The following is a 12,784-nucleotide window of genomic DNA, read 5'->3' as shown; positions in this document are numbered from 1 at the left end:
GTGGGAGGTGGTGCACAAGAACCAGAGGCTGTTTGCAGAAACCAGGCAGTGGCCAGTCAGAAATGGCCTTTCATCACCTCTAAAAGTTTGTTTCAGACAGTGAATGAACCAAGTCTGCATCAATCCCCAGTATAAAAAAATGAGGGTTTTATAGTGTGAATCACTATAATTAGTGATTCACACTATATTAAGTAGTTTTCAGGAACAGATTTCTTGAAGGACATTCAAAGCTCCTCTGTGGATCTTTGATGCTTTTTGTTCCTCTGTCTGTTAAGATAATCCCACACTGCTTCAGTAATTTTGAGGTCCAGGCTCTGAAGAGACCAATCCATGACTGATAGTCTCCCCCTGTCCGTTTTTCTATCCAGATGTGCTTCTACTGCAGTGAGCTCGTTGTCATACTGATAAATGAACCCTTTGTCAATTACAGTTTCCAGGTATAATTGACAATGGATTAAAATCTAACCGGACTTTTCTGTGTTCATAATTCCATCATTTTTGACAAGATCTTCTAAACCACTGACTAAAAATGCCAGAGCCTCCACGTTTTTACAGATGGCTTTAGACACTAAGTGTTGTACCTTTCTCCTGATTTCATACAACTGAATCACTGAACTCAGTGTGATTTGAACCAGAAATGTTACACTTGTATGCCTCACTGTATTCATTCATAAGACCTGTTCACACTGATTTTCATACCAGTTCTTATGTCATTTGGAATACCACAGTCACGAGTGGCAAAGAAAAACTTGGAGGACTATTGCTCAAGATCACTTTGAAAATTTCTTTGAAGTTGTAGCTCTTTGGAAGTAAAATATCACGAAATGAGCGTTGACTCAAGACCTTTTCACAGTACTGCAATCCTTAAGATTAGCACAGAGAATAAATAACTCCTCTGTGTTCCAAACCCAGCATTTTAAATGCTACTAGCAAACTCCCAAATCCCTGTCATTTTCTGCCTTCAGGCTCAGAAACCTCTCTGGCCGTTTTTCTCATTAAATTTGTATCTTCACCTAAGTGTTGACTCACATTGGACTTAAAAATCCAACTCTCAATGGAACAGTGACTGAGGCGGACATTTTTGTTGTTTTCATGAGTCATCAGCTTTCAATTTTTTCAACACTTTGAGTGCTTATGTGTGCCAGTGGGTCCTCTAAACAAAGGACTCCACTTTTAATGGAGAGTACAAGAGGCTACTGGTGTGTATTGGTAGGGGAAATGATTTGTATTTAAAGAAAAAAATATAATAATAAAGCTACAGAAGAATGTTACGCAATCAGTGTAACCATGAGGTAATTCAGCGAATTAAAGAGATCTCTCACAAGTGTTTCTTTTTAAATTACAAATTTATTGCAAATATAGAAATAGATCTTTTGTACAGAAATTGCAAAGGGAAATGTTAATATCAGCAACAAATATTTAAAGAAAGCGGAAAGCCAAGATTTGCTGCCATCAGTCAAAAAAATTCCAACCACAGGAAGTGGATCCTGCTGTGGCCATTTTCAACTCTTCATTTTAGACAAAGACCTCCTGATGCTGTCAGCTAGGCAAGACTCACATTTCGACATAAATTTTACACACATTTCCAAACAGGAACTAAAACCATATGATAATTGTGAGAATTTGCCTTAGACCTTGGCCTTACAGAAATCACACAGATGGTGGTCGCGCCTCAGCTCAGTAATTAAACTACATATTACATAGTTGTGACCACAAATACTGACACTTTTAGGGGGCTTTTCATGCTGCTTTACACTTATTTTCAGCTGGTACAACCTGCAAGAAAGCCAAATGCTTCTAATTTTTCTTTTGAGAGTTTAAAAAAATGAATGAAAAATGCTTCTGTAAAAAACAAAAAATATTTTATATACAGTAAACGAAAATAAAACATCACCATAACAAATGAAAAGCAATGATTTAAGGACTGAAAAATTACTGTACATCAGAAACCTGCACTGTACTTTTCTAAAACATGGCTTTATTGGTCACAGTGTGCATGTGGAATGTGATATTGGTGCTCAGCAGAATTTTAATAATTGATCAGCAATTTTGATATTGCTAGTCGTCTTTTTCAATAGTAATTTCTATATATGGGTTCTTTCTCATTTCTCTCTAACGCTAGATGTTTCGAAATTGTGTTTACTTGACGGCAAATATGAACAATTAATGCTTTTGTTGCTGTAAGGCAAGAATGGCACTATTAGCATTTGAACAGTCCACATTTATTTCCTCAGTGATTTGAGGAGGGCCCTTGATTCTGTGGACAACGGGCCATTTTTGCTGTAGAGTTTTCAATCTCTGGCACTGACAAGGCCAATCATTCTGGATTGGGGATTATTATAGCACTGGGCTGTGTGATGCAGCCTCTGCTGTTTGTGAGTACAGAAAACATTTCCACTGATCCTAATCATTGGCTCCAAGTACTGAACAGCATTTGGTCTCACCACATTGCAACCTTTTTTGCAATTTTCACAGCTTTTGGATCAGGGGTTAGAGAAATGGGAGCTCTGAGTTACAGATTACCCTCCAGTACCAATATAGAACTGATCTGATTACAGTGCCATTTCACCCAATTAAAACCAATCTCTATAAATTGGCTACCCAACATAGCCTGGGCCCTTTTGAAAAGCAGAGGACCCAACTTAGTCCTGGGTTAATGCATTCAATGTTCTCTGTGTAATTGACACAAGCAGCCCTCTTAAAGTTTTGGCAAAGACTGGGCCACAAAATGGGCAATGAATATCTCTGCGGGAGGCGCTCAGCGTTATCGCTGCAGAAAGTAAACATGGCTATGATTTATGGCTTGCTGCCATGCACAAACCCTATAGCAATAACTAACATAGCAGGAGAGCCACAGTGAGTGTTACTAACATGTTACAGGATGGGTAAGAAAATAAAATGCACCAGAGTCTTTGTGGTTTTCTTTTCTAAGCGTGCGCTCTGTTTTTTAAGTGCTGCAGAAGAATAAGTACAAGAACCTCAGTTTCAGTTTCAGCTCCTATAATGGCACAGCTATGTCTTTTCTTTGATTCAACTTCAGACCACCTGTTTTGCACATTCAAGAAGTTTTCCAGCAGAAGAACTACTTAATTAAATAGTCTATTATTCAAGGATGATGATAAATGGCTGATTTACAACTGGCCGGATACAGGGTGAATTTAATAAACTAGTTGGATAGAAAGCCAGCAGGCTCTCAGACCAGAGCAGGAGGAATGAAAATCATTCATTTGCCTAACAGCAAGGGGGCTGAGGCTGAGGGAGAAGCTGCTGAGGCTGCATTAATTTGCCAGTGAATGCTAACTGAATGATTGAGATTAGGTTAAGAATATCCACAGTGTGCTTGCGTCACTACAAAAAGAAAAAAGAAAAAAAGGAAAACATTTTTTTTTTTTTTTTGCCATGGCTGACAGACAGAGTATGATCGGGTAACTCTCAAGCTTGAAAGATAGCTTTGCATGGAGAAGAAAGAAGAAGAACCGAGAGCAGATGGATGTAAACAACCAGCAGCTTATTATATATTTACCCTCTTTTTATACACCTGTTGCTAAAGATTAGCATATCTGCAGAGGTAACTGTCAGTACACTTTATAATACAACCACCCAAATGAAAACCAGTAGGCAAGAATCAAAAATGTAAGTATAACATCACCATTGTTTTAGAAAAAAAAAAACTAAGGCTAAAACCTAGATGTTCAAATCAAAGGTACTTGACAATATTTGAGCCCCTACAGTTTTTGTTTTCGATGTACGTCCACTCATTGTACACAACAATATATTTTGTCTCTCAAAAAATACAGGGAATCATGCAAATATAACAACTTTTTCTTTTATGTAGTACACTATGTTAAGTTTTCTCTGTTCTTAAACCTTTATAACATAAATCATCGCAAGTACTAAAAGTCAGTCTCTTTGTCCCCAATAATTTCCCAATAACCTCCCCCCTACACCAAGAAAAAACAAACAAACAAACAAAAAAGAAACTAAAAAAAGAAAAGAAGACAACTAAACTGAAAAATAGGTACACATAGACATATCAATAGATCAGGCTGAGTTATAAAAAAACATCCATAGAAGCATTTTTAACCTTACTATATATTTTTTTCTTTTATCTAGTGTACAAAATTCACAGATATTTCACAGATTCTATTAGTCCTTTGTCCCTCTTTGGAAACTGGGTCCGATCAGCCCATTTGGGCTTACTGTTATAGGATAGAAATAGGATTTTCAAATGCTCTTCTGCTCAGAAACCACATTAGGGGTAACTTGTACATTCAGGTGAAGGATAGTAGTTGTCACTGAATGCTTTCAGCTTACAGATTTTTACAGTTAGATTTTCCAGAGAGCTTGGCAGATGGAAAGGAAGGGCTGGCGGTTCTCAGCCTGTCAGTGCTGTGTGAAGAGTGAGCAAGAAATTAGTCACACAAAGCTAGGTTTCGTTTGTTTTTGCCGAATTCCTTTCACCGTTTTACGAAAATACAATTTCACATTAGGCTAACACACACACACACACACATACACTTCAGCTCTCATCCAGCCTAGTGCCTTATTCTTTCAGGACCGTGTCTATTACCTGCCTTTCAAGAAAATACTCATTTAAGTTTGATCTCACTGTGACCCATCCTGACTCATGTGTTTCCTGGTGAGGGAAGGTAAAAGGAGAAGAAAGGGGAGGGAGAAAATGCTTAATAAACACACATAATAAACAAGTTGAAAAATTCAGTTTGATGATGGTCTTATGACACCATGTATTATTAAACATATAACTGTATTGCTAAACTTACTCAATATTTATCATTCAGTGTTGTGATTAGGTAATGCTTGTTATATCTTATACATATAGATATCCTCTATATTATTTTACAGTAGGAATGTATAAATGATGATGATTGCCAATTATGACAACCAATAGAGTGCATCAAGGATTAATTGTCTGGGTATAAAATTCAATTTTATGCAGTTCTCAAACAAAATTATTTATTCATTATTATTATTACCATTGATCATTGAATGAGACTAAGACATAAGGCATCAGAACTGAACCTAATTCAAGCCTGACTTGGAGAAAGTGCAAATCATAAAAGCCAGACTCTAAGAAAAGGTTCAAACATTAATAGTACACTGCATGGTTTTCTCATGTCTGACTTGCCGGTTGCTTTGAGACAAACAACATCGATGGAACTACAAAAACAACCATCCATCTCCAAGTGAGTCACCCTCCAGGGTTTCAGTGAGGACATGGGCAGGGAAGGAAGATTTTTTTGCTTCATGTTTTTTTTTTCCTTACTCTGTGAGACAAACAAAAAAAGTAAAATCTCATTGCTAATGTTCTGAAAAATATTTAAAGTTTTGTCTCAATTTTGAATGAATAACCTAAAGGATTCTTTGACCAAATGGTTAGTCTCTATTGCATTGAATTGAAATCCTATGTATTTTATGGATTGAATTTGATAGACTACCATTCAATGTAGAGATCATGCCACAGTTGTCCTGAATTAACAGTACTGCCAATCACTAAAATCATTTTTTATGTTTCTGCAATGGTTAATCCACTAGTATGCAGAAGCTCTTTAAGTGAAATTATATTTTAATGCTTGTATTTTAGCATTTCGTAATTACAATATTGTTCTTATCCATGAATTTTCAAATGTACTGTTTTACAAAAAAGTAGAAAAAACACTAACAAACATTTTTTATTTTGTTATTGAGACATCAAATTGCTTTACTTTCCTGAAAATGAAAAAACATAGTTTTAGTGGTTGATGGTGCAGCTGATCAATTCGTAACTTCCCAGAGAAGTCCAGCATGTTGCCTCAAATTTGGACATTTATGATTTGCAAAATAAAGACCAATATATATTTTTAGTTTGAAACAAATTTTTACAGATTTCTAAAATATTTGTTTTCTTGTTTTCATGACAGGTGGTCTAATCAATTTGTTAAGTATCTAATAAGTTTAAAACACCATCTGGTGCGTTTCAAACAAAAATAGATGGCAGACATTTATTTGAGAGGGCAAAAGTGGTTGCTCACCTTCTTCTGTTCACAATCATGCTCAATATTATCTGTGGCTGTGTTTTTTTGTGTTTTCTGAAAGCAAGTTTTACTGTCTCACGATTCAAATTTAAATGTTAATTTTAATTATGCGTTTTAACTACATTTTTGGTAAAATGTAGTTTGTATTTTGGCAACAACTTAAAATTAACTGTAATGGTAAAACTCTGCTCAACTATAATAATAACAGTCATTTGAGGTTTAGTGAAGCTACTCAGAAATCATTAGAAATGTTGGCACTTCTCTCAAATGCAGTGAAAACTGAGATCTAAGCAAATGTTTCAAAATTGAGCAGAAGAGCACTTGACAACAGAAAGTTTATCTCCTGAAAATCACTGATGTATTAAAAGTGTTAAATAAAACAGAAAATGTATAGGGGAAAAGTCAGTGACAACATTGATAAAATCAAATTACTTATATAGTTTTCAGTGCCAAGCCACATAAGTTGAATGCTCAGCTGAGGCCTTTTTATACATCTAAATGCAAATAGGATTGGGTTTTGCCATATTGGGCAAGCTATTCAGCTTGCTTGCAAGCCACTTTGCAACCTCACAGACTTTCTATCATTGATGTCTGTACTGTTCTGCCATGTTCTCTGGTCTTGCTGCCACCAGCTTTTCATGAATTCATGTGGAAAGGCACGGAAAACCCAGCACATAGCCCTATCACCAAATACAACTTCCTGCACACAATACTAAGAGCTACAGTGGTCCTTTTCACTGAACAGTAATGTCAAATGTTATTTTGTCAGGTAGAGTAACAAAAACGGCAACTGAAATGAAAACCGTCCTGATATTCCTTAACATATGTTGCTTATGCTTAACCTTGCTGTCTATTTCTGTAAACTTGTTATGGCAGATGAAGAATGCACCAAGTTCTTTCTGTAGGATTAGATACTCTTAGTACATACAAGTAAACAAACTGGTAAAACTAAGTCAGTTACAGTAACATGTTACTTAGAAAAAAGCAGAAAAGACTTCCAGGACTGTATTATATGTTCATCACACGGTGCTTCATTGTAAAAACAAGGCAGATGAGGTGGTGCATCCCCGATACACTGTTGCTAAAAGATTACAGTGGACCCAGACGCACACAGCTATGCACTGATCCAACGATTATGACCTCTGAATCTGACTCTATCCAAACATCTTGATAAACAAGAAGAAAAGAGAGGAAGAAGGAAATACAAAGATCAGTGTGGAAATACATTATAGTTTGCATATCATTCCTGTTCAACCTGCAGTTTTTTTAATAGAATCAATCCACTACTAAAAAGCAACATCACAAAGAAAAAAGAACAGAAAAGCAGCAGTGTTGGTACACGGTGCACCCCTCCTCCAAGTTCTGCCTGCAACAAACCTCATTTAATGAAACGGAGCAGGTCGTGTTCGGTACCCTGCTCACATCACACCTACTGTGTACATCATTGAACCTGTGGGAGCAGGGAAGGTGGTGGGAGGCGGACCAAGCGAACACTACTTGCAATATACAAGTGAGCGTAAGAAGAAAGAAAATATATACCTGACAGTAAACTTTTCATTAAAACTTACTGAAGGTAGCCGTGAACAAAGATATGGAGCGGTAACCGCTGATTTCGTTTTCACATTTTTAGGGTATTATGTCTCTGATTGTGTATGTTAGCTGATGATATGAAAATTTAACTGTTACACAGCACTTAAGGTAAGCAGGATGCCTTTTTGAGTCCCACGAAACAAAGGTGTCATTATTTCAACCAAGTCATTTCGGTAGAAAATTCAAGAAAAGGCCCGATAATCCTGTTTATGATTAGAGATTATGGGATGGCTGAGTTAGCAAGGGGAGAAAGATACACTGGACATGTTTGACATCTCTACACTTACACATGCCGTTAATAATCTAGTTCAGACTCAGACAACCAGCCACGGGGCGAAATATTGACGAATATTAATTTTAATTAGTTGGGGAATATACAATATAATCGAACAAGGCATGCCAACACCTGCTTACAATGACCACTGTGTACCACACAGCCACACACACACAATCATGAGGCATAGAGTGCAAGCAGACATGCCTGTAACAAGATTTTTTTGTTTGTTTTTGTGGGTTTTTTTGTTTTTTTAATTATCAGTTATATACAACAGTAACATTAATTCCCAGAAAAGAACAGATACATTGGCAGTAATTAGAAGTGTCCTTTCCCTCTCTGCCTCAATGAGTTTTAATGTAAGAGAAAGGATTTGGAATGTACGGTCGTGCTAACACTAAATGATGAAAATAGATTTCCCCATAACCTGCCTGCTTGTCTACTTACATTCACTGTGGCTGTGGAAAAGGATTTGTAACCTGGGTTGAACCCTTCATTTCTTTTTTTGGCCTCTGCCATATATGGATCACACGTCTTGTGATATGATTAAAGTGATATCTATCGCTTTAATCAACCTATGTGTTACATGGTAAAGTTCCCTCATTGTACACCACATCCTACACCGTCAGGTAAGTAGTATTTAAGGGGATGTTAATGTGTCCTCTGTATTGCTTCAGACAAACACCATAATTCAGATCATTGCTCAGCGAAGTACGATTTAGGTCAGTGAGGATATTTTAGGGAACACGTTCTTTACTCATTAAACAATGCAAGATTGTTACTCGGAAGGATGCGGGTTTTAGATATCACCCTGGGTCAACACACCTGAATCAAATGATTAGTTCATCACCAGGCCTCTGAAGAACTTCAAGACATGTTAAAGCGGTCATTTAACCATTTAAATCAGCTGTGTTGGATCATCTAAAACCTGCAGGACACCGGCCCTTGAGCGTTCCCGCACCCTTGCTTTAGACGCATCCATGGCACTGTTTCCGGCCAATGTCCCAGTCTATCTTTTTCCTATGATTTTCCTAGAACCCACTTCACTATATTTTATCTTCATATGTTCATTTCTTTACAATTATTCCTTTTTTTAGTGTGCCAGATGCTTTTTGAAATGCAAATACCTCGGCCTCAAGAAGGATCTAAGAGAATAAAGTCAGAGCCTGAATTTGACATCTCTGTTCACTAATCTGCATGTTGTCAGTTGTACCACAGCACAGATCACACCCTATCAGATTCACCATTACTTAGAACGTCTAAATAATCCCAGGTGGAATGCTAAAAACGTATGCAGCACCCAATAAAAAAAAACAACTCAAAACATCTTGGATCACACTAAGCAGAAAATGAAGGGAATCAGCATTTACTCTGTGACAACCCACAGATGAAAACATGGCACTGTTAAAGATGGTCCTTTGCATCACAAAATGTGATCAGTCAAATAGAGTACTAAATTACACAGTTGGCATTTGCTCCCTGTACTATAAATGAAACCCACAAACACTGAATAAGAATGAACCATAGAAGTTGCTACAATGATGTGTAAAAAAAAAATGACTCAGATCCCAGGCACAGTTTTGCAGTCCTTGCTCTTAGCGCAATATTTATACACCTAGCATGCCAAAAGGAGAAAAAAAAACCTAAAGGCAAAATTTTGTCCTACATTTTTCTCCCTATGAAGTAAAACTGATTTCTCTGGCCCAGGGGTGCATCAGTAAAAGCAGTATCTGAACTCTATATCCTCCAGTGGTTAACTCTGGCCCCCAGTCACAGCTTTTGCTGTGCTGACACACCCTTCCAGTAATCAAGAATGTCATGCAGGTCCTCGCCTTTAGCAAACTGCACCTTTTTTCGAAGGGCATTTCCAGCGGTCACATAACAGGACTCATCACGTGGGCCTTTCCTGTAGGGACGAAAACGCTCCCAGATCCGCAGTGAGCTCTCTGAGCAGTACTCGGGGCTGGAGGAGTAGCCTGAGTAACTGGAATGATGGCGGGCAGGCGAAAGCTGGGAGTAAGAAGCTGCGTCCCTGCGGGACCGTGTCAGGGGCTTTAGGAATGAAACTCTTTGGGCTGGGGAACCCTGGTGGGAGCCTTCATAGTAGAGAGCGGGGACAGAGTGGCGGTGCTCCGAGCAGTGGTAGTCCTGCTGCACCTCCAACTGCTGCTGCTGCTGCTTCTGCTGCTGTTGATGTTGTATCTGTTGCTGCTGATGGTAATGGTGGGATTTTTGGTTGTCCTGATGTTGGGCACCAACACCACCACTGTCGCAACCACCACCACTCCCTCCACCACAGCTCCCACTTCCCACTAAAGGGAGTCTCTCCAGGGGCTCCCCACAGCCCACAGGACTGGCCCGGTCTGGGTACTGCTGCTGCTGTTGATTACAGGCATCTGGGCTCCTTGGCTCAGGGACATCCAGGCTGTACACCCTGGCTCCTCCGCGCTCCCTGTCTCGACCCATGGAGCCACAAGATGTGGTACTGCACTGTTTCTTGACAGAATTTACAATAACGACAGCTGCATCTGCACTCATTTGCCGCTGAATGGGACGTACAGCATTGGCCGGAGGAGGGGGCCTGTAGGGGGGAGTGACAACAAATCCCCCACCACTGATTCCAGGGCGCTCAGAGAGAGGGGCATTCAAGGCAGGGAGTGGAGGTGGAGGGGGAACTTTGTTGGGAGCGATGACCTGGCATGTCTCTGTCATCCCTTGAGAGAGTGGGATTAGGCCACGTGTTAGGGAGGACGTGCTGGTGGGCGGTGGGGAGGTGGGATTGGAGGAAGAAGGGTTTGTAGAGGCCCCTGAAGCAGCAACTGCAGCTGCATCCAGTTTCAGGGCATCAATGCAATTGTTAATGATCTGATTAACCTTGTCCACCTCCATGGCAATAGTTGAGATCTCAGATGCAGAACCATGCCCATCATCATCCGAGTCATCGCCAATATCAGTTCCATCATCGTCCCTCAAGTCTTCTCCCCTCATCACTCCATGCATACCATCTCCCATCCGCTCCACCCCTGCCCCTCCAGTTCTGATATCCATATAGTTCCCTTTGTTTGTAGCCATGGCCTCCGAAAAGGCAGTGGCCATCTTTTCCACTTGTGGGATAGAAGAAAGTCTTGAGGAAGTGGTGTTGGCTGAGTGGAGCATTCCCGAGCTTGAGGATGTCGACATGGGAAGTTTCCCTCCATGGTGATGCTGATACTGGTGATGTTCTCTGGACTGTTCCTGGAGTTTGTGGACTGCTGATGGATCATTTGCTACTGCTGCTGCCACCTCTGGTCCATAGCGCATTTCTAGTATAGTTTTCTTGACACAGATAGATTTCCTCTTCTCATCATGCATCCGTTTTTTACGAAGACAATAGTAGACAAGGCCTAAAATGATTAGCATGCCAAAAAGGCAGCCCACAATAGTCATTATATAGTGAGTAGTGGTGGAAGGTGTGGGGAGCATATCATCTTGACTTTGCCCCCGAGTGGAAAACTGGAGGCAGGTGTGGTTGTAACGTTGAGAGTTGCGGATGGATACCACACAGAAGGTGTAATTACTGCGTGGTTTTAGTTTGTTAAGGGTGATCATCTCCTTCTTGTTCTTCAAGTTCATGACATCAGACACAAATGTGTTGTTGTATTGTGTTAGAATATACATTTTACTGAAGGGCTTTGGAATCTTCACAAGGAGAGATGCTGATGACAAAGAGACATGATGGAGCTTTATGCTGGGACTGAAGCTGTCTTCAGTAGACGAGGAAGAGGTTGTAGGCTGGTGGTATGGTCCTATACCACCAAACATCTCTGGTCCGATCCCAGAAGGACCATCTAAATCTGGCGGTAGAGAGGTCATTCCTGGAATCATTACACCGTCTCGGCAGTGATGGTACAAAATGTTTTTAGCATTCCGACCAGAATGTCCAGCTGCAATAGGACTCAGTAAAGGATAGCCAAACATCTCCCGCGGCGTCTCGCATAGGAGGCGGTCATAAGTATGTGAGACATTGTTGAAGAACTCCAACCAGGTTAGAAAACTATAAAGATCGCAGCCACAATGGAATGGATTTGCTGCCAGTTCACAAACCATAAGCCGACTAAGAACTGTGAAAGTGGATGGGTCAATGCGGGCAAGTTTGTTGGATGACAGGTCAATGCTGCTCAGGCTCGGGCACTCCCAGAATGCATTGCTGGCAACAACCTCAATCAGGTTGTGCTGCAGGAACAGGCACTGCATACGGCCGAGCCCTCTCAGCATACCCTCAGTCAAGTTTGTCAGTTTGTTGTAACCCAACTGAAGAACCTGAGAAAAACAAGAGCATTTTTAAAATGATGTATTTTTAAGCTGGGGTCCCAAACAAATTACCAAATAACTGTGATGCTGTAGCATATTCTACAATTTGCATAACAATTCTAAAATATGTCTGTAATAACTAAGCCACCAGTATATGCTTTAATAAAAATGATATTTTAAATGTAAACACATTATTATCTTTTTTTGACTAAGATATGAAATTACAGTTATTTACTTGCTTTCCTAAATAGAAAAATTTGTTTCAGCAGTTGAATATTGTTCTTGAATAAGAACGAAGACTAGAGCTCAATTTTGGGCATCAAAACATGAGGTCACTTTGTTATTTGCCTAATAAATACTGTAAGAGTATAATTAGTAATTAATTAGTAGTATAATTTGTAGCTGTAAAAAAATCCTTAAAATCCTTAAAAATTTAGTACTAAATATAGTCTGCTTGAATAAGGTACAACAAACAATTAATACAACCTAAATCCTATGCATGCACTTGTCAATTTGAAAATGTTATGGTCAAATTAAGATCTAATGCACAGGTGTCAAACCTCGAGGGCCAGTGTCCTGAAACTTTTACATGTGTCCC

General features: G+C 39.4%; 1 protein-coding gene across 1 annotated transcript in view; it reads right to left on the bottom strand.

Annotated features, from left to right (window-relative positions):
• Nucleotides 1-1,327: 1,327 nt before the first annotated feature.
• The window catches only part of elfn2b (extracellular leucine-rich repeat and fibronectin type III domain containing 2b), an 83,813-nt gene continuing 72,356 nt past the window's right edge, over nucleotides 1,328-12,784 (bottom strand). The window contains exon 4 of the mRNA XM_085270937.1: nucleotides 1,328-12,195. Coding sequence (XP_085127063.1) covers nucleotides 9,667-12,195 — 2,529 coding nt within the window. The 3' untranslated portion in view covers nucleotides 1,328-9,666. The remainder of the gene's footprint in view (nucleotides 12,196-12,784) is intronic.

Source organism: Mchenga conophoros, linkage group LG4 (genome assembly GCF_057382185.1).
Source record: "Mchenga conophoros isolate Kocher_MC1m ecotype Shallow Benthic linkage group LG4, M_conophoros_male_GT1.1, whole genome shotgun sequence".
Taxonomy (NCBI): domain Eukaryota; kingdom Metazoa; phylum Chordata; class Actinopteri; order Cichliformes; family Cichlidae; genus Mchenga; species Mchenga conophoros.
This window is presented reverse-complemented; position numbering and strand designations above follow the sequence as displayed.